Here is a 22492-nt window from a genome sequence, read left to right on the forward strand (position 1 = left end):
TTGTTATTATTATTATTATTATTATATGGTGCGTATTAAAGTAGGACTGGATGTTTATGTCTCCACTGCGGCCGCGCGCCGCACCCACGTGAAAGTGGTCCTGATGCTGCGAGAACGCGCATTACATCACCTCTCCCGCTCAGGATTCGCTGACTGCGACAGCCTGTGTGCAGCATCCTGCTTGCACCAGTCCCTCCATCACAACCAGTTTAACCCTCTCGGTGTGTTTATCAGAGGACAGACTGTTGGGAGGTGAGTGGGCCCGGTTCTTCTAACTGCGCTGGCGTCCGATTCCGAGGATGGCGGAGAGCGAGGCAAACACGCCGAGCACGCCGATCGAGTTTGAAAGCAAATACTTCGAGTTTGATGGAGTGCGTCTTCCACCGTTCTGCAAAGGAAAAATGGAGGAGATCTCCAACTTCTCCCTCAGAAGCAGCGACGTGTGGATCGTCACCTACCCGAAGTCAGGTAAACAGGCCTGCGCAGGAGGTGCGCATGCCTCTGCTGCAGCTGCTGCTGCAGCTCTAAACCATAATTATGCTTTATTTATTAGAGTTTAACATGAATCAAATGCACAAACTAGAGTTGTGATGCTGATTATTTTATCAAAGCTGCTGATGCTCCAGCTGATGTTAGTAATCCTGCTTCTATCAGCTGATCCAGGTTCTGGAGGCCTCTGTCAGCATTTAGCTCAGATTGCTCTTAAGTTACCCAACAAACGAATGAGTCAAATAAAATAAATCCATAAGTTCTGTTTGTGCTACATACTTCACCACATTCTAATCTGGTCCTCATCAAGATAACACGCGCACACACACACACACTCACACACATACTGGGGGCTGTGTTTATAGTGTCCTTGTGCAGGGCTGCAAGCTGCCTGGTGAGGGATCTGCGGGTGGGAGACAATGACCCCTGAGACGTCTGAAGAGTGTTGATGATGTCCTTATACAAACTCCCTTTGATGCTGAGAAAACCAACACAAGGCAGTCCTTAACAGAATTTTTAAGCTGTTTTTCCTACAAAAGTTATTTATAGATTTACAGTCATGTAAAGCACCACATGAACAGAGACTACATTTTAGAGATTTCAGTATAGTTCTAACATAAGTCCTGTCAGGAACTGGCCCAGTGGTTTGTAGCTAGCGCCATATAATTGATTGAAGTTTCATAATAATTAGTGAACACTTACAGTGGAGGAATTTATTAGAATGGATGACAGGGCAGTGAATGTTTATCCAACCATCCATCCATCCATCCATCCATCCATCCATCTACTCATCCATCCATCCATCTACTCATCCATCCATCCATCTACTCATCCATCCATCCATCTACTCATCCATCCATCCATCTACTCATCCATCCATCCATCCATCTACTCATCCATCCATCCATCTACTCATCCATCCATCCATCCATCCATCCATCCATCCATCCATCCATCCATCGGTCCAGCCCCCTGAGGTTCTAACTCTATGTTTTTGCTCCTGGAGAAATCTGAACATAAAACCCAAAACATGTAAAGATGACTGGTTCTGAGATCCAACCAGAGAAATCCAAGGAGAATTATCATGATGAATGATCTGCACTTGTTTAGCACCTTTCAGAGTTCAAGGACTCTAAAGCAAGTGTGTGTGTGGGCTTGCCTAACAAATGAGAAAGATAGTCAGCAGCACCCAGAAGTCCAAAACCCTTTATTCATTTTAGTGTTTATTTGATTGAATTAACTCCTTCAGCTAAAAATTGCCCCCCCCCCCCCCCACACACACACACACACACAGACACACGCATGTTCCTATTAATCCTTGTGCACGGTTCTCTGAATGTGTCTTGTTTGGTTCCTGGCAGGTTCTGCACACACTCTTCATCTGGTTTAAGATTTCTGAGCAAAGTGAGAAACGGACTAAAAGTGTCCCATCATGTGATGCTGTTTTATCTTCTTGTGCATTCTGTGCCTGGTAGCTATCAGTACATCAAAAGAATGTGGAGACATTTGGTAAAGTTTTCACATTGCAAGGCATCACATGGCTCTGTGATGCCATGAAATGATATTGTGGAACTGAAACAAATACAATTAATTTGTTTTTAAAGCTAAAATCTGCACAGAGAAGACAGTGAACAAATGTTAACTTTAAAAAAAAACTAAAACTCTGACATCTAGGAGGACTGCATGTTTTACCTTTGCTGAGTGTGAAACAGAGCCAGCTCCACATTACACAATAAAGACAAAATAGATGTTTTGGGGTTATGGTCTGACAGAAAATGTGTTTTTATTTGACTCAGTGTCAGACCACCAAGACTTAAGTGTTGTTGGACACATCATTCAGCTACTGATGCCAAGTTTCTTTTTACTGGATTGCTTCCCACTACATACAAGATCCTGAGCAGAATGTGGTGATCTTGACCTGAAACAGAAGCTTCTCTTCAGTTTTTCCTCCATTCTGCCAGCTTTGTGTTGTGTTCTTGTACAACCCAACGTCTGGTGATGTCTATGTGTTCCAGACTTCAGGCTGTAATTGACTGCAAAGGATTTGCAACCAAGTATTGAAATGTATAAGTTTGATTTATGGTTCTTATTCTGTCCCATTACTTTTGGTCCCTTAACAAGTGGGAGGCACATATGCAAACTGTTGTAATTCCTACACCGTTCATCTGATTTGGATGTAAATACCCTCAAATAAAAGCTGACAGTCAGCAGTTAAAGCACATCTTGTTTGTTTCATTTGATATCCATTGTGGTGGTGTATAGAGCCAAAAATGTTAGCATTGTGTTGATGTCCCAACATTTATGGACCTGACTGTGTCTCCGTGTTGTTCTGCAGTCCACATGTCCTAAATGTCTCTGGCTATCTCATTTTGCTTTGTGTGCAGGCACCAGTTTACTACAGGAAGTGGTGTATCTCGTGAGCCAGGGAGCAGATGGAGCAGACCCTGATGAGATCGGCCTCATGAACATAGACGAACAGCTGCCTGTCTTAGAATACCCACAACCTGGGCTCGACATCATACAGGTACGAGTAAAGATGGCACTCATCTGACCAAAACTCACACCAAAGATAATGTTCCTGTTGATATTTAAGCTGGACTTGATTTTTGATGATCAGAGAGAAACATTTTAAATGCTGCAACGTCTCAATGGGGACACTTTAATCACACACACACCTCGTTTCTGATTGGCTAACAGAATGTGTTCAGCCATGTTGCAAAGTCTCTATCACCAAGACACTCTCCGCTCTCTCTCTCCTCGCTGCAAAACTTTGCAAGGAGAGAATTTTGATTTTCTGTAATGATTTACGACACGATTCCTCAACAAAATCAAAAACTTAACCCAATTTATATTTATATAGATGTTAATGCAGAGTCTGGCCAATACCTTTAACTTCACGAAATTAGCTTTGTTGTTTTTTAATGCTGGATATTCATATATTGGTGAATAATAAGCACATTTTTTTGAACAATTTTGCTGTTACCGGTCTGTCGGTGTGATGCATCAGAATGGTGATTTGGCATTCCCTGGTGGTGATATGTGGAAAGTGCATCTGAATCCAGCCCAGTCGTCATAACTGCAAATTTCAGACTTAATTGTTAGAATTATGAGCTGCTCTTGCCCTCCTATGGGTGGGCGCAAGCCAAGATGGGCAAGGCCATGAATGCAAATTCACAGAGTGAATTAGATATGTGAGGATTTTCAAATCCTAGCATTTCACTGTCTATTTTCTATCAGAATCCAGGAGATAAGTGTTGAAAACTGTTTTACGTTTTATTAAAAACTCAGAGTGACTGATTATATTCAGAAATAATCATTTAAAAATATTTTTCAGTCAACCACACCTTCAAATACTTCATAGTCCCCAAGGGGCAATTCATTATTCAGCTGAGTTTACAAAATCTACACACATTACAATAGACACTCAGAAAACACACACTAAAGAGAAGCTGGTTTTTTATTTTCACTCACTTTTGTGGAAGCAATGAACTGCTGTTGTGAGCTAATTCCTGTGCTAGCAGGACTACTTCCATATAATCTACAAAGTTGTAATCAAAATGAAAATATGAAACAGAAAAAAATTTCTTTACAGCTGTAATATTAGATTTTTATAGCATCAGCTTTTACAAACTTTCCATTGAACAGTTTTCTGATAAAACACATTTCAGGTGGATGTTTGATCAGGTAGACATCTATAAGGACTGACTAAAGACTGTGGACTGATTCCCTTTGTGCTTCTACAGGAGCTGACGTCGCCTCGCTTTATTAAAAGCCATCTTCCCCACAGATTTCTTCCAACAGCCATGCACAACGGGGAGGCTAAGGTCAGCAGGGCTGCTCATGAACACATTTACTGCTTCAAGAAGTTTAATGAAAACATTGATGGATGTATTTTAAGGAAGGTGTTACTTTGAACTGACAATGCAAAGGAGAAGAAGTTCTAATTTGAAACTGTGTCTGTTGGGATGTTTGAAGTTAGGTTAGCTGTTTGTCCAGCAAGCTAATCTACAGGACTGTGTTTTAAACTACAGCTCTGCAAAAACTCATTTTGATGCTTTATTGTTTTGGTTCTTAGGTGATCTACATGGCCAGAAACCCCAAAGATCTGGTAGTGTCCTACTACCAGTTCCACCGCTCTCTCAGGACCATGAGCTACCGGGGGACCTTTCAGGAGTTCTGCCGGCGCTTCATGAATGACAAATGTGAGTGTAATTTATCAAAGGGTTTAAAGACATTTACTCTGCTTCATCTCACTGATATTAAAACTTTTTAACTTTACTGCATCACTCTCAGACTTCTCCTTTCCTTCCTTTCTCAGTGGGGTACGGATCCTGGTTTGATCATGTTCAGGAATTTTGGGAGCATCGTCTGGACTCAAATGTTCTTTTCTTGAAATATGAGGACATGTACAAGGTACAGAATTTGTCTCCTGTGCCAGGGTATGTCAGAAATGTATTATGCTTGTTCTTTTAAAATACTATTTGTCAAGCTGACTTTCACATGCATGCTGAATGTGAAAATTGTCTCCTAGTCCTATTTCCTGCATCAGCCACAGAAAGAAAATAGACAGGGGAATGATAGGGTCATAAAAGGTCAGTCCCTTCTACATCACAGGGCAGTATTAGCATTCATGGACTCACCCACCTTGGTTTGTAACCGTGGCAGGCTGTGTTGATTTAGCACGTCTCAGCTAGCAGACTTATATTTGTGAAAATGTTGCATTTTTCACCCAAGAAAGAAGAGGGAATGAAGACACCGGTGGAGTTGTGTTGCTGTCATTTCCCACCCCTCATTCCTCTGAATTCTGCTTCCTGAAACAGGACGCCAGAGCGTTTCTTCCACAGAAATAAACTCATTCTCAACAACAGTGTCAGGCTAAGTCTGAGCTGAGCTGATTTAGTGGGAGTTTGAGTGTTGCATATCTTTAGACCCAAGCGCGGAGTGACTAACGCTGGGCGAGACTGGCACGCGGTTTGATCTAGGAGCCGGGGACACAACGCGTCTGGAAGCGTGAGCGCACAGCGGTTCCAAAAGTAAACAAGACTGACTTACTGGAAGTCAGCAGGCTGGATGGCTCTGGCTGATCCGGTTAGAACAGGCTGAGTAATCAGGCTAGGGTTGGTCAGAACTCAGAACACGGTTTTGCGAGAAACAATGACTGAGTGAGCTGGTGTTGTGAGGTACTTCCCTTTGTATGGCATATGACGTAGGCCAGAAGTCTGACACTGGGAATGCTGGGTAGTGGAGTTCTGCTGGCGGGAGTGAGTCGATCTCCCTCTGGATGGGGCGTGTGGGTGTCGTGAGAGAGCGGGCATGACATGACCCCCCTCCCCCCCCGAGGGACTGCTCACTAAATTCCAGAGCGACAGGCCCAGAAGTCCAAAATGAGAGAACTGGGTTACACTGGGTTAATCCTATTCTCAACAGGGTAGGGTCCCAAAAACCAAGAGGCGAGCTTCCAGGAGCCCAAGGGCAGACGCATGTTTCTGGTGGACACCCATACCCTGTCGCCAGGCCGAAAGGAGGGACAGATTCGGCGGCGCTGTCCATGCTGGCGAGCATACTCCGTGTTCGCTCGTTTAATGGCCGCCCTAGCCCAGATCCAGGTGAGGCGGCAGCGTCTGACCAAGGCCTGGGCCGGCGGGACCTCTGTCTCAGGTTCCTGGTGGTCATAAAGGGGAGGTTGGTCTCCGTAACATACCTCAAATGGTGAGAACCCCATGGCTGAGGAAATGTGAAGGTTGTCTCTGCCCACAAAAGACATTTGGGCCAGGTGGATGGTTGGGAGGAGGCGAAGCATCGGGGGTATTGGCCCAATTGTTGATTCGTCCGCTCTGTCTGGCCATTCGTCTGGGGGTGGTAGCCAGAGGAGAGGCTGCTACTGACACCCACCAGGCGACAGAACGCCTTCCAGAATTTGGACATGAATTGGAGCCCCCGATCCGAGACAATGTCCTGGGGAACCCGTGGAGACGTACCACCATCTCGGCTGTCTGCTTAGCAGTGGGCAGACGGGGAGGCACACTAGGTGGACAGCCTTGGAGAATCGGTCGACGATCGTCAGTATGGTCTCGAGATGGTTGACAGTGGGTAATCCCATGACAAAGTCTAGGCCGATGTGAGACAAAGGTCTGAGTGGAACTGGGAGAGGCCGTAAATTCCCAGTGGAGGGTTGGTTCAGGGACCTTGAGCAGGCACAGGTGGGGCATGTGGCCACATATTTCTGGATGTCCTTGCTCATGGAGGGCCACCAGATAGCTCATTGTAGAAACTGGAGAGTGCGGGTTCTCCCTTGGTGACCAGAGAGGCGAGAGGCATGCGCCCATGTTAGGGCCTCGAGGCAACAAGCGGCAGGCACATAGAGTCAGTTGGGAGGCGTATTGGCAGGTGCAGGGTCGTTGGGTAAGGCGGCTCGGATGGCGTCCTCCAACGGCCAGTGGAGGGCAGCCACAAACCTTTGAGTTGGCAGAATGGGAAGCAGCTCTCTGATGGGGTGGACTGGGCGTAATGTCGAGAGAGAGCATCAGCTTTCAAGTTCTTAGAACCGGGGCGGTAAGCCAGTTGAAAATGGAAAGATTCGAAAAACAGTGCCCAACGAGCTTGACAGGGATTAAGTTGTTTGGTGGTCTGTATGTGGATACGGTTTTGGTGATTCGTCCAGAAGGTAAACGGTTCTGTCACACCCAACAACCACTGCCGCCACTCCTCTAATGCCCATTTAATTTCTAGGAGCTCCCTGTCTCCCACTCTGTAATTCCTCTGGGTTGGGGAGAATTTACGGGTAAAGTAGGCGCAAGGGTGGAGCTTAGAGTCTGAGCTGTGTTGGGAGAGAACCAACCCGGCTCCTATTTCTGAGGCATCCACCTCCACCATGAAGGGTTTTGCCGTGTCGGGGTGCACAAGGATAGGAGCGGTGGTAAACCGGTGGACCAGAGTGTTAAAAGATTGTGTGGCCTTGGGGGTGAGGCGGAAAGGATGCGTCTGGTTGGATGACTTGGTTAGGGCAGTGAGAGGGGCCGCAATGGTGATGAAACCGCAAATGAAATGCTGGTAGAAGTTGGAGAATCCCAGGAAACTCTGGAGGTGTTTTATGGAAGTGGGTAGAGGCCACTGGGCCACTGCTTGGACCTTCTGAGGGATCATTAACAGACTACGGGATGAGATAATGAACCCCAGGAAGGAGGTGGTCTCTTGATGGAAAGCACACTTCTCTAGCTTGCAGTAGAGCTGATTCTCCAAAAGCTGGGAGAGGATGGCTCAGACATGTGAGATGTCTTCCTCATGGGTTCGGGAGTAAATCAGATTATCGTACAGATAGACAAAGACCCACCTGCCCAACATATCTCGCAGAATGTCAGTGAATAAACGTTGGAAGGCCGCAGGGCTATTGCATAAGCCAAAGGGCATCACCAAGTACTCCCAGTGGCCGGTTGGAGTGATGAAGGCAGTCTTCCATTCGTCGCCCTGTTTGATCCTGACTAGATTGTAAGCACTGCGCAGGTCCAACTAAGTGAAAATGGTGGATTGAGACACAGCGTCCAAGGCGGTGGTCATCAGAGGCAGGGGGTGATGATCATGGTCCGTGATCTTATTCAGGCCCTGATAATCGATGCAGGGTCGAAGGTCCCCTTCCTTCTTCTTCACAAAAAAGAAACCTGCTGCCCCTGGCGAGGTGGAAGGGCGGATAAACCCGCCCTGGAGAGACTCTGAGATGTAGGCGCCCATGGCCTGGGTCTCTGCTGGGGACAGGGAGAACAAGCGGCCCCGAGGTGGAAAGGTGCCAGGCAGGAGTCAAATCTCCAGGTCATATGAGCAATGAGGAGGAAGGATGGTGGTCGGGCATTTAGAGAAGACCTGGGCGAGGTCATGGTAACAGGAGGGGAACTGTGACAAATTGACATCCTCAGGAACAGGACAGTCAGGATCGGAGGTGGACTGAGGGGGTTGATGGGTGTGACAGGACACACCCCAGGTGAGTACCTGACCAGAGGACCAGGAAATCTGGGGGTTGTGGCATAGGAACCAGGTGTGGGTACCAGACGGCGGCGCCAAGAAACCAGAGTTGTGACGCCTATCTCAGAGGCCCCTGCTCTGCACTCCAGCTTGGAAGTCCAGCCTTCTCAGCTGCCTCCAGAAGTCCAGTTCTCTTCAGTCCAGCCAACATACCAGCCACCTTCAATCCAGTCAGCACCTCCGACTCCAGACAGAGGGACTGAGCTTGCAGGTCACCCGGTGGAGCTCGCTCGCCTGCAAGCTGAGCTGACCCGGCTTCGACTCCTCATCAGCCTCCAGGAGTTCCAGGTGGAGACCCTAACCATCCTTGTTTTCCTGACCTGTCAAAGAGGCTCCGCCCCAGCCGGCCCTGCCTGGAGTCGGAGGTGCTGACTTGACTGAAGGTGACTGGTATGTTGCCTGGACTGAAGACGACTGGACTGGAGATGACTGGAACATTTACTGGACTGAAGGTGATGGCGGAGCTTGGACTCGCTCCCCACGCTGTGGACCAACTTTCTATAAGCTTCAACTGGTCCAAAACTCACACTGGAGCACACTGCCAGCCTGGTGCCCTCGAAGCAGGAATAGTTCTGCAGCTCCTCCCAACTCAACCTCCCATCCGGACTCGGGAGAGCAGGGTGGTACGCTGAAGCTGAGGCTCAGCGGCGAGGCCGTCTGCAACGAGGAGTCCAGTTGACAGCTCAGGAGGAGCCATTGTAGAAGGCACTGCCAGGGGAGAACTTCACCTCTGGATCCTTGGGTGGTCGGTTCATTGTTTCAGCATCCGTGTGCTTCACATTAAAGATTCCTAAATGTTCTCACCAGCCTGCCTGTCTTATTCACCTGCAATTGGATCCTCACCTCAATCACTCAACTACTCTGCAGCACTGTGACACCCAGCTGCCTCACACTTGGCTGTGAACCTCCCAGCAAGAGTTGGAGCCCATAGCTTGATGAGGTTTGGAGGACCATTTAATTAAAAGAGATGAAATCCTCCGGCCATTAGACACAACATACTCACACCTACCCCCAACCCCAAAGCCCAACTACATCAAGAAATTCTGTTCATAAAGGTTGTGAACCTGTGACAAAGAGCAGCCCTGGAGGAGTTCAACCCTCACCAGGAACAGGTCCAGCATTCCACCAGCAACATAGACCAGAACTGCACTCCTTTAGTGCAGGGACTGAATTACCTCAGCAACCAAATTTTTAAAGATGAAAATTATAATTAACTTATCACATTCATCACTGTAAAGTAATCATAAACATTATGTGGAAAGCATATAACTTGAAATGTTTTCCTACAAGTGATGGCTACCTATCAGACTGTTATGTGCATAAAAGTGACTCATCCTGTTATTTGCACTTGGTGATACTAGAAGTTAGCCTCCCAGACTGAGTGGGGAAACAAAATGAAACAGCAGATGTTTAAAGGTCACATGAGAGTATTGCAGCGATTACAATATCAAATTAAACGGATAAGGGAGTGGATGGTGCATGACATACTGCTGGTCCCATGTCAGTAGGGTGGGGCAGCCCCTTGGGCCTGATACAAGTGATGACTTGGAGCAGCCTTTTTATCCCCCCCTACAGCAAGTCAGCTCATTTTTGAAAATTACACATGAGAGCAAACACATGTGTTCTGGGGCCATCCTGGGAAAATCTCATCATGGCGCTAATAGCCCTCAAAAACATCTGCAGGGTGTGAACTTGTTGAAGAGTATGAGGATTCGGGACACTGTCTCTGGATGAGGTATCTCTCCATGTCACAATCAGAGGTGACATCAAGCTGCACCAAATGGCTCAGCCCACAATGTGATGTTAGGAGTAAAGCTGATGATGTTGCCGTGTGAGCACATGGTGGCCTTCTGTGGTAAAGGAGAACCAAGATTCACCACAGAACATAATACAATCCCACTCTGCACCCCTCCAAGCACAGCCATCTTTGTCCTACTACTGCTGATGTTCTCTGACTTGATGCAATGTTGAATAATGCACTGTATTACCAAGCAGGGGACAGGCAAGAGACCCGGGCCCAAATGGGTTGGACTAGTCATCATTTCAATAGAAGATAAACAGAAATAAACTACGTTAATGGTAACAATAACTGTAAAGGTAAACATAAAGAGTAGCGAGAGTAAATTTGTCTTCCACTAAGCCTGAGACAGCATAACTAAAGGGTTAAACCCGGGTAACCCAAACTGAGAGCAGCATGCTGGAAACATCTGGAACATAAATATGGAGCTTGATCTTTCAGAGCTTAATAATATTTTAAATTCAATTCTGGTGTCAACATACTGATAATACAGAACTGGAATAATTACATCTGGAAATAAATAGATGTCATTTTTCTAGTTTTTCTGTTACATCATGTGAATGAGAGTTAATGGAAAGACCCTGGACTAGAATATCACCAGGGTTCCTGACGTTAGTGCCTGATAAAAGCTCACTACACACACCTCCGCCCACTTTGTTCCCACTTTTGACCTTCTGGTTTCCACTTTGGCAGGGAGCTCAATGCTGATGATTTAATCCACTGGATTACACTTTTAAAAGGAAGATAAACATTTTATTATACTCATGATGTAAGACACACGTGGAGCCGTTGTCTCTGCATGCAGGGTCAGCTGCAGGGAAATGTGTAGTTAAAAAATGAGATAAGCTTTTTATTATACTTATGAAGTAAAGTAGCTGGTAGTTTTACTATCATTGTATAATATTAGTAACATCACTGTTGTCTGCATGACAAGTTATTTTCTCAGTGACTTGAAATTTTCAAGACAAAATTATGTTTTCAAAATAAAACTTATCTGGGACTTATGAGGCAGCAGAACCAGCAGCTCTGTAAACAAGCACACACACACACACACACACACACACACACACACACACACACACACACACACACACACACACACACACACACACACACACACGCACGCACGCACACACACACATTTGAAAGCTACCATGGAATGAGCAAGGCTGTGTGGGTACCAAGCCCTTTGAGAAGTCTTTGTAACTCAACACCTGGGCAGGTGACCTGAGCTCTAAATGTGCAAGTTACACTTATCGTGCACACACCATACCTAGGAGATTCTTGACCCCTCTCTCCATAGCAGCTTCAGACCCATCTCTAAACTTCCGTTCATCTCCAAGATCTTGGAAAAGGTTGTGGCTAAACAGCTCACAGCTGCTCTTGATGAACATAACATCTATGATAGCTTCCAGTCAGGTTTTAGTAGAGCTCATTCTACTGAAACAGCTCTTCTTAGGGTCTCTAATGACCTTCTGCCTCACAGTGATGCAGGGGACTGTTCTGTTCTGGTCCTGCTGGACCTGACTGCAGCCTTTGACACTGTTGACCCTCACCTGCTACTGGAGAGGCTGAGGGACTGGGTAGGACCATCAGGATCTGCTCTGGAGTGGTTCTCCTCTTATCTGTCCGAGTGTTCCTTCTCTATGGTTGTCTCCAAGTTTTGGTCCTCCACCACCTTCCTCACCCATGGTGTCCCACAAGATTCTGTGCTGAAGCCTCTACTCTTTCTACTCTACCTGCTTCCTCTTCAGTACATTCTGAGCTCTATTAAAGAAATCTCCTACCATCTTTATGCAGATGACATCCAACTGTATATCTCTTTAAGCCCCATGAGATGTCTAAGCTGCAGCTGTTACACACCTGCTTAGACTCTATCAAAACCTGGATGGCTGGGAGTTTTCTTCAGCTGAATGAAGATAAGACTGAGATCCTCATCTGTGCCCCAGACAAGCTGGTTCCCAAAGTCAGAGACTCTCTTGGTCAGCTTGCTTCTCACACCAAACCCTCAGTCAGGAATCTTGGTGTGACCTTTGACCCAGCTCTCACCCTGGATTCTCATGTCAGTTCTCTTGTTCGCTCTTCCTTCTTCCATCTCAGGAACATTGCTAAGCTGAGTCCCATTCTGTCCCACGCTGAACTTGAGACAGTTATCCACACCTTCATCTCCTCACGCTTAGACTACTGTAACTCTCTTTTCACGTGTCTGAGCAGAACCTCCCTGAACGTCTACAGGTGGTTCAGAATGCCTGTGCTCGGCTTCTGACCAAGTCCTCCAAACACACCCACATCACCCCACTTCTCCTCCAGCTTCACTGGCTGCCAGTCAACTTCAGGGTTCATTTCAAGAACCTGGTTCTGGTCTATAGGGCCTTACATGGACAAGCACATCTTACATTGGTGATCTTCTTAGTCCCTACACCCCCAGCAGGTCCCTGAGGTCCAGCGATCAAAGCCTACTGGTTGTGCAGCACCAGGCTAAAGACCAAAGGTGACAGATCATTTGCTGCTGTGGCCCCCAGACTCTGGAACTCTCTCCCCCTGAGCCTGAGATCAGTGGACTCAGTGGTCTCCTTTAAAAAGCAGCTGAAAACTCACTTGTTCAAGCTGGCTTTGGTTTGAGCTTCATCAATTACCCTTTCATTATTCTGCACTTATTCCTCCTTTCCCTGCATCCACTGATTTCCCTCTTTTCTATTCATTTTCTCTCTCCCTTTCCTTACATTTTTGAATCAAAATTAATTACAGTTTTTGTCACTTTAAACATATTTTTAAAATATATATATATTAATTATTTTTTAAATGTGTGTGGTGTGTGTACATAACAATGTGAATTTAGCTTTCATCATTTTCATTTTATGCAAAATCTGCTGATTTTAGAAGCATTAATGTCAGTATATCGGTATCGGCAAATATTGGTTATTGGCCATAACAGTGATCTTAATATCGGATATTGTATCGGCCCTAAAATTTCATATTGGTGCATTACTAACTGAAAGTGCAGACAAGACAAAGGAGAGGCTGTTTTCCAATTTGATAAACGCACAAAGGAATGAACTCTCGAGGGTAAAATAGAGGTGGTGCATATCTGAACATGTAGAGAAACTTTTAAGGAAACTGCAGTTAAAACAAATTTTTTTTTTCTTTTTTGATTGCCATCTTCCTACCCTTCTTGCATTGAAAAGTACTGGTTCTTTACAGGATCGCTTGTTGCTTTCTAGTTTGTTTGATTGAAACGAAATTGGTGACGATCCTGTAGCTTTTATCTCTTGGCGTGGAACAGTCTGCAGAATCAAGAATCTTCAAGGCCGATTCTATATTTATTTTCTCTAGGATACAGAAAATAAGCATGTGTGTCTATATCATGTCATGTGTTTTGATTAGCACAGTTTCATTATTAAGATGTGACTTACTTGAATTAAGAAATCAGGGGTGAAAAGTTAAACTTCATCCTTCTTCCTTTGAAACTTTTTTAATATGTATGCATATGCGTAATGTGCATAAACAGGCAAGTAACTTGTGTTAAGTTATAGATGCTCATCCATCCATTTTCTTCTGCTTATCCGGAGTCGGGTCGCAGGGGCAGCAGCCTATGTAAAGAGGCCTAGACTATCCCTCTCCCCAGCCACTTGGGCCAGCTTTTCCGAGGGAATCCCAAGGTGCTCCCTGGCCAGGTGGGAGACACAGTCCTCCCGGTTGGACGCGCTCAGAAAACCTCACCAGGGAGGCATCCTAATCAGATGCTCGAGCTACCTCAATGGCTCCTCTCGATGTGGAGGAGCAGCGGATCTACTCCAACCCCCTCCCGGATGACTGAACTTCTCACTCTACCTCTAAGGGAGAGCCCAGACATCCTGCGGAGAAAACTCATTTGGGTCGCTTATATCTGCAATCTCATTCTTTCGGTCACTACCCAAAGATCATGAACATAGGTGAGGGTAGGAAAGTAGATCGACCCATAAATTGAGAGCTTCACCTTCTGGCTCATCTCTCTCTTCATCACGATGGACCAGTACAACGCCTGCATCACTGCAGATGCAGCACCAATCCGCCTAAATTATAGATGTTTATGCATTTTATCTTATTTGTTCAAAATAAATTTTAAAAATTGCTTGTATTGGTAAACCAAATTTAAATGTAGTCTTTCCTTGTGTTTGCTCGTGTTTAATTATGTCATTTTAGTAACAGAAAAATTTGCTGCTGCCTGTTTTTTGCCAGGACCTCACTAAAAAAGAGGGTTTTAACCTCAGCTGGAGCTTCCTGATTAAACAAAGGTTAACGCTTTCTATTCTCTTCCCTTATTTTTCTAGGATCTGGGGACGATGATAGAGCAGCTGGCCCGGTTCCTCGATGTTTCCTGTGACAAAGTCCAGTTGGAGGCTTTGGTTGAAAACTGCAACCAGCTGATCGAGCAGTGCTGTAAATCCGAGGAACTCTCCATTTATAGGGGTGAGTGAGAGAGGACACCAAACAGCCTCTCATTTGTAAACAAGGAGAAGATTTCATATAAGAAATCTGATTTTTTTAAAATTACATAAAAGGAGTTTCTGTTGAAGCTGTAAACTCTATAACAAGCCTTTTCTTAATATTGTTTTAAGTTTATCATTGAACACCTTCAAACCTTTTTTTTATCTATACACTTTTGCATTGAGATAAATAAGAAAATAAAGTCACATCTACATGTGTAGTTTATTTAACCTGCAGGGTTGACGGAGTTCTCTGAGGACTGACAGGTTGTCCTCTGACTCAGGGCTTGCAGACTGTTTAAAGTTTTAGTTTCACTCTCGTCTGACCAAAGTACATCCTGGAAAATGTTTGGAAAGAATCCAAGACTGTTTACAATGACTCCAGTTCAGTAATAAACTTGTCACAGCTGTAAGATGTTCCTACTGGATCATCACCATCAGAACACAACATTGTCTTCTTTGTTTGTTGAGACAACACACGATTATAGTAATGACAAGCTTAACTAATTTGCTGAAGGCCGATTTTATGGGATGAAAAAATTATTTACTCTTCTTCAACTGCTTTTGAGAAATCCAACCCATGTGCAGAAAGAATGAAAAATGGTTTAAAATGAAATCTGAGCATAAGAAGTGGAGTGTTTTTCTTTATTTTTAGCATGACATGACAAAAAGTGGGAAAAGAAGTGAGTTCAGGGTATGGTCTACTCTTTAAACCAACTAGATGTGATTCCTGGAACAAGACTAGATGGATTCAGTCAGAACCTTTGGATAAGATGATTTAAATCTTCAGTATCAAGCTGACTAAAGACCCAACAGGAGGTCAGACAGGATTCCCCTTATGCATTTTATTCTGTTTCCTCTCTAAAGCAATGAAGGCAAATTATTATCAAAAGATGAAATAAGGAATTCCTAAATTCCACCAAAACATCAGTTTGATGCTTTATAAAACATAAAAACATTTTATTTTACCTTCATTTAACCTCACTCTGCCAATTTCACCCACACACCTTCAGAGTACTGTTACTTATGTGTTTTTAACTTTTCTGTGTATTATTTTTTCTTATTCTTAACTTTGTGTTTGTGTTACTTTTTAATTAAAAGTCCTTATTAAATGTTTGATTTTTCCATCATTTTGAACATTGTAAATACAACAGAAAAAAATAATAATGTATGATTTTATCTCAGAGTCAGTGTTTTCCAGAATTTGATTTATATCGAAAAATGTCTTCAGTTTCCTGGATATTAATTGAGTTAATTTAGAAAATAGAAGTAAAATTCAGAAGCTGCAGTAGTGGGCATTAATGGTAATGATGGCAGTGACAGTGATGATGTTCTCCTTTATATGTCTGATGCTTAGTCTGCTGGGATATGTAGGAATCATCCCTTCCTATCCGACTTGCCCTTTAACAAGGAAACCTGGAAGTTTTGACCCTCTCTGCATTTTCACGTCCTCAAACAAAGCAACTGAACTGAAAGTTCCTGTTTTGAGCCACTGTTTAACTCTCTCAGGCTCAAAATAAGTTTTGATAAAAGGACGAACAACAAAGTCCTTCAGGGGTACTTCTGAGTAAAAAAATACTCATGAAATACGTATGTGGAGTAACCAGGTGTGGGTTTTAACGTTGCAAATCTGCAACGCCTGCCTCCAGAGGGTTAAAAAAATACAAATCTAACTAAATCCAAGCACATTAATCAGAATGTGGTAAAATTGTTGCGGTCCACTTTGTGAGTGAATGATTTTAATGAAAGAAGAATTATTGATTATCTCTAGTTCACTGGTTTTTAGGGAAATTTCTTTTGAATCTGTGGCCTTATTCCCCAGAGTTAAAGTGGGGAAAAAGGTTAGCTTAGCATAAACAATATAAGTGAATGGTAACAGCTAGCATTTTGTGTAAAATAGTCAAGAAAATTACTCAGTAATGATTCTAATTTGTCTTAGTGACTTCAATAATCTAATAAACTGCAAATGTAAATAATACGTAAGAAGAAAGAGTCACAGGAGCTGATTTAGACTTGGGACTAGACAAAAGGCTGTAATCCGCCGCTGCAAGGCGCAAGAACATGATGCAGCAGCCCTAAAGGCCTATACTTCCTTAAACACAAATGCATGAGCTAAGTTTTTACTGCCATGGTTTGGGACATTTCTAATGCACGACAAAGGTTCTTGCCTGTGTAGTAGAGAGTTGGGAAAACTTATAGCAATACCGTGTTTCACAAAACTCTTATTCAATGTGGAACGTAGAAGACAATGACTTACTGCCCTCGGTATTCCTCCAACACTAGTGGAGAATATTAATCAATATCTGGTTTGGGAGAACATACTAGCTAGCTGTCTTTTTCATACTAGCTAGCTGTTACCATTCACTTACATTGTATATGCTAAGCTAAAGCTAGCCGAATACTGCCAAATTAGGAGAATGACTGGTCTGGTTACAAAATGCTTTTTCCCATTTATCTAACTCTGGGGAATATGGCAACAGACTAACACTTGGGGGGTGGAATACATCTATTTGCTGCTGCACGCATGGCCCAGTTTCTCTTATAAATGAGATCTTTGCTGTCATCTGGACTAACCTGGTTAAATGTGTGTTAACTAAAAATGTAAGCAGGAACTCAGCTCATCACCATTTAGACTCCTTCCTCCACCGACCCCAGCAGACTCAGGGTTAGAGACGAGCATCTCAACAACTCATAAGCTTCTCGCCTTTCACCTCCTTATTTGTTTCAACACAAATATGTAAGTCAGCATTTTCACACAAATAACCGGTCTCACCAGAACCGTGTTGTGTTTGTGTTGATTTTTGTTTTTAAGAGGAGCATTTAATTATCTCATTCAGTCAATTAAAACCTTTTATGTAACGGGGACAAACTTTGCTGAGATTACAAATCAGTTTTTTAAAGAAACAAACAGAAACACAAAGATGGTTTCAAGAATAAAATGAATAAATCACCATAAGATCCGCTCAGCTTGGCAGCCAGGCGAATCTCCATCTAAACCTTCCAGCTTTCTTTTAAAGTAGTTCAGTCAGACCTGAAGTTTAGACACTTCTGAAGAGGAGTGGCAACATTTAAATGCCTTTTTACCTCCAATTCGGACCTTACTTTTTGGGGAGAAGTAAATAAAGATTAGCTGATCTGAGGTTTTATTCACCAGAAAGCTGTTGGATGTAGGTCTGGAGATGTGAAGGAAGGCATCGTAAAGCACCTGTAGATGTCTGAGCCCTCACAGACAGATATCAGCCAACAGGCTCACTTTGACAATAAGCCAGGATTTACTGAGATGGGTCTACTTTTAGGGATTGTTTACCCTCAGGCTGAAGACTTTAGCACCACTCTGTGGCATCATATGGAATCACAAACGGTTCAGTCAAGATTTCTGCCAGACTGAAACACTGATTTTATTTGACATCCTCAGATTGTTGTTTGCATCTTGTGTTTGTTTCCTTATATTTTAAGTTTTTGTGTTATTCATATTTTATTTATACCCCTCTTTCGTGTCCCCTCCTTCCATCTTTTTTGTTCATCCAGTGAGTTGAAATCTGCTCTCTGGCCCACTCTTGATTTTACAGAGCTGACTGTAGCCCTCGTCTGTCTCTCTCTCTCTCTCTGCAGCAGGTGAGTTGAGTCAGGCTGAAACCAGCTGGATTACATCAGAACAAAGGCTGAATCTTTTTTAGGGTGAGGACAGAAAACTGCAGCGTGGAATCTGACTGTCCTTGCTCTGGTTGCAGGTCGTGTAGGTCTGTGGAAGGACGTCTTCACAGTGTCCATGAATGAAAAATTTGATGCAGTCTACAGGCAGAAGATGGGCAAGTCTGACCTAACCTTTGACTTCTGTCTGTGAGGACCTCCTCACCACGGACTACCACTGCAATCTCTACAAGTGCTCACATCCTGCCGAAACACACAAAATGTACCAATCACACACTCCTCCATTAGCATGATTGTACAATCTGGCAGTGAGATGACTCTGTAAGACAATGGTGCCCAGCTCAAGTCCTTGAGGGCCACCATTCTGCAGGTTTTAGATGTCACTCTGCTCCACATCAGCAGATTTGAATCAACTAGTGATCAACATGGCCTGGCGTGCCAGACTTGCCCTCTATCTATTCTTCACAGGACTGAGGCGGAGAGCACCATGAGGGGTGGGACTGCCAGCTCAAAAATAACCAATCAGATAAAAGACGGAAATGATGACTGTGTTGCGTGACCCTGTGTTTTTTTTTTTTGCTGTAGTCAAAGACTGAGTTTGTCGATGACACAAACATCTTTCTTTAGAAGAAAGGCTTTAAGCTCTTCTTCTTCTTGTGGTTTTACAGACATGTTCAAGTAATTTAGGACAGAGGAAAGAGCTGCAGTGAACCCCGTTTCAGATGCCATCTTCATTGTTATGAAAAACTGAGCATCGCTGTGTGTGACGTACGCTGCTCAGCGTTGATTGGCTCGGTTAGAATTTTCAGAGCGTGGGGTTATTTGAATGGGAGCGTTACCAGACCCTTTGCTTCCCATTGGCATGACTGGCCAGGCTATGATTAACAGACTTCTGCCTTCTGCAGACCCTGGATCAGCTTTAAAATGTGTCCCTTAATGCAAACTATACATCAAATATCCCTCATTTGTGGCCTCATAAAATCCAGGAATGACGGGAATGACCCTGGATACTGTTTTTAATATCTGCGTTTGAATTTTCCACTTCCACAAGAACAGTGATAATGCACGTGCTCGTCATAAAATTAGAATATCATAATAAAGTTGATTTATTTCAGTAATTTTATTCAAAAAGGGAAACGTGTTTATCAGATTCATTCATCACACATAGACTGATAAATTTCAAATGTTTATTTTCATTTTGATGATCGTAACTGACAACTAATGAAAATCACCAAATTCAGTATCTCAAAATATTAAAATATCAATTAAGACCAATGAATTGAAAAGGAACTTTGGCCAACTAAAAAGTATGAGCGACGGTGGAACAGGAGTTAAGTGCTCGCCCCATAATTGGAAGGTTGCAGGTTCAAGCCCCGCTCAGTCTGTCGCTGTCGTTGTGTCCTTGGGCAAGAAACGTAACCCCCCTTGCCTGCTGGTGGTGGTCGGAGGGACCGGTGGCGCCAGTGCTTGGCAGACTCGCCTCTGTCAGTCCGCCCCAGCGCAGCTTTGGCCACATCGTAGCTCATCCCCACTAGTGTGCGAATGTGTGTGTGAATGGGTGAATGACTGATTGTGTTGTAAAGCCCATGTTACTCTGATATTGGCCTTCAGCTCTTCTGAATACTTGGGTCTGGCGTATTGCATCTTCCTCTTCACAATACCCAATAGATTTTCTATGGGGTTACGGTCAGGTGAGTTTGCTGGCCAATCAAAAACATGGATTCCATGGTCCTTCAGTGACGCCCCTCAGGGGTGGCCCTAGAAAATTACTAGCCCCCCAGGGAAGACCAGTGTTCATTTATCATATTCATGTTCACTCAAACCTTAAATTAGTCTTATTTATTCAAGACAGAAATTTAAAACCCAATAAACAATTATACAATTAATGAGTAAAGAAATTATCTGAATTAAATATGTTTCTGCTGCTCACCATTTAAAAAAAGTTTATATCTTCATAGATTTTTGTGAAGACAGCAACAGGGGATTTAAACAAAAAATAAAATTCTAAAATCAATATTGAAATAACATTTCACATACCGGTAACTGAATGTATTTATCTGAAATGTGTGTGTTTCTCAAGTTTGAGTTAAGTGTTTTGGATACATATTGCTTTTGAATTAAAAAAAAAAAGGAAAGAAAGAAGCAATGCATTGCATCGCCACAGGCTAAACTCTCCAAAAGAAACAATTAGGTGTGCCATCCCAAAATCTTCTTTGGCCCTGTCCCATAACTTTTTCTGGGGGTGCCCCTGTGGTCCTTAAACTAGGTACTGGTAGCTTTGGAGCTGTGTGCAGGTGCCAAGTCCTGTTGGAAATGAAAGCTGCATCTCCATAAAGTTGGTCAGCAGCAGGAAATGCTCTAAAATGTCTTGGTTGACAACTGCACTGACCTTGGACCTCAGAAAACACAATACAGTAGACGCCAGCAGATGACATGGCACCTGAAGCCCTCATTGACTCTGGAAACTTTACACTGACCCTCAAGCAACATGGATTCTGTGCCTCTCCTCTCTTCTTCCAGACTCTGGGACCTTAATTTCAAAAGGAAATGCAAAATTTACTTTCCTCAGAGAAGATAACTTTGGACCACTCAGCAGCAGTCCAGTCCTTTTTGTTTTCTGATGCTGTCTCTTGTTCAAGAGTGGCTTGAGACAAGGAATGCAACAGCTGAAACTATGTCTTGCAAACGTCTGCATGGTGGTTCTTGTAGCACTGACTCCAGCTGCAGTCCACTCTTTGTAAATCTCCTCCACATTTTTCAATGGGTTTTGTTTCACAATCCTCTCCAGGGTGCGGTTATCCTTATTGCTTGTACACTTTTTTCTACCACATCTTGTATTTCCCTTCACCTCTCTATTAATGTGCTTGGACACAGAGCTCTGTGAACAGCCAGCCTCTGTAGCAGTGTCTTGCCCTCCTTGTGCAAGGTGTCAATGGTCATCTTTTGGACAATTGTCAAGTCAGCAGTCTTCACCATGTTTGTGTAGCCTACAGAACTAGACTGAGAAACCATTTAAAGGCTTTTGCGGGTGTTTTTAGTTAATTAGCTGATAATATGCCAAATATTGAACTTTTCACAACTTTTTAATATTCGAAGATACTGAATTTGGGATTTTCATTAGATGTCAGTTATAATCATCAAAATTAAAGAAACATTTGAAATGTGTCAGTCTGTGTGTAATGAATGAAACTTACACACAAGTTTTAATTTTTATGGAATTACTGAAATATATCAACTTGTCATGTTTTTATTTTATGATCAGCACCTGTATAACAAAGCATAAACAATAAACAGTTAGCAACAAATGTCTGTGTTTATAGTAAACATGTCACTCTGCCAGAGTTAGCAGAAATGTTTCACTTTACACTGTAAAACACTTGTAGAAAAATCCAGTAGGACAAACCTAACCTACCTCTCAACAGGAGAGCTCTTGTGTAGCTGCAGGTCTTTTCCTGACAGACAAGGTAAAGAAGAGTTATGCTGGTTTATTGAAGAGTGTTTAACCTGCAGTAGTACGTATAGAAGGAATAAAAATTAAATTTTTGGGTCTAATTCTAAGTCTGTAACATGTATATTCCAGACCAGTATTTTTGCGTCGCTGGTTAAAAAACAGTTTTGCATTTTGCATCCATGACAAAGCAGATTGATCGATTTGGCAATACATAAATTTTTTGCCCCCAGTGATCTTTATTGATGCTCACTGATCCACTGATGATTCCTCTCCCCACTCTTCTGGCTCCTACCAGGGGCACGTCTCAGTAACAGAAATACCATCATGCTGTACTTTTGCTGATGTAATTTCCCAATTGTTAAAAAAATAAATGAAAATAAAAAACATGGTTTTGAAGCTGATCCTTTCCCACCTAGAGCTTACATTTAACCAGTGTGTTTCCATAGCAACAAGGGGAATCATCTTGCTTGATCCTACTCAGCATCTGGTGATCAAAAGCTATAAGCTCCCATGAAGGATCATCGCTGTGTGTCCTAGAGGAGCCATTTCTGTTCTCTACCTGGCAGATGGTGCTACACATGAAGACAGAGAGATCTTCTTCTGAGTATGGATACATCTCAGTGC

General features: G+C 43.5%; 1 protein-coding gene across 1 annotated transcript; it reads left to right on the forward strand.

Annotated features, from left to right (window-relative positions):
• The first annotated feature begins 168 nt into the window (after positions 1 to 168).
• Positions 169 to 18758, forward strand: sult4a1 (sulfotransferase family 4A, member 1). The gene is made up of 7 exons (XM_070549773.1): positions 169 to 468; positions 2874 to 3013; positions 4233 to 4313; positions 4565 to 4691; positions 4808 to 4902; positions 14611 to 14749; positions 18498 to 18758. The coding sequence occupies exons 1-7, from the start codon at positions 300 to 302 to the stop codon at positions 18608 to 18610; spliced, it is 864 nt and encodes a 287-aa protein (XP_070405874.1). The 5' UTR covers positions 169 to 299; the 3' UTR covers positions 18611 to 18758.
• Positions 18759 to 22492: the final 3734 nt, after the last annotated feature.

The sequence above is a fragment of the Nothobranchius furzeri genome, chromosome 1, assembly GCF_043380555.1.
Source record: "Nothobranchius furzeri strain GRZ-AD chromosome 1, NfurGRZ-RIMD1, whole genome shotgun sequence".
NCBI classification, from domain to species: Eukaryota; Metazoa; Chordata; class Actinopteri; order Cyprinodontiformes; family Nothobranchiidae; genus Nothobranchius; species Nothobranchius furzeri.

Excerpts from the sequence above, each read along its gene's own strand:
- sult4a1 (XM_070549773.1), top strand. The coding sequence starts at position 300 with ATGGCGGAGAGCGAGGCAAACACGCCGAGCACGCCGATCGAGTTTGAA. Across the intron at positions 4,314-4,564 it reads TGCACAACGGGGAGGCTAAG|GTGATCTACATGGCCAGAAA; the intron begins GTCAGCAGGGCT and ends TTTGGTTCTTAG. Across the intron at positions 14,750-18,497 it reads GGAACTCTCCATTTATAGGG|GTCGTGTAGGTCTGTGGAAG; the intron begins GTGAGTGAGAGA and ends CTCTGGTTGCAG.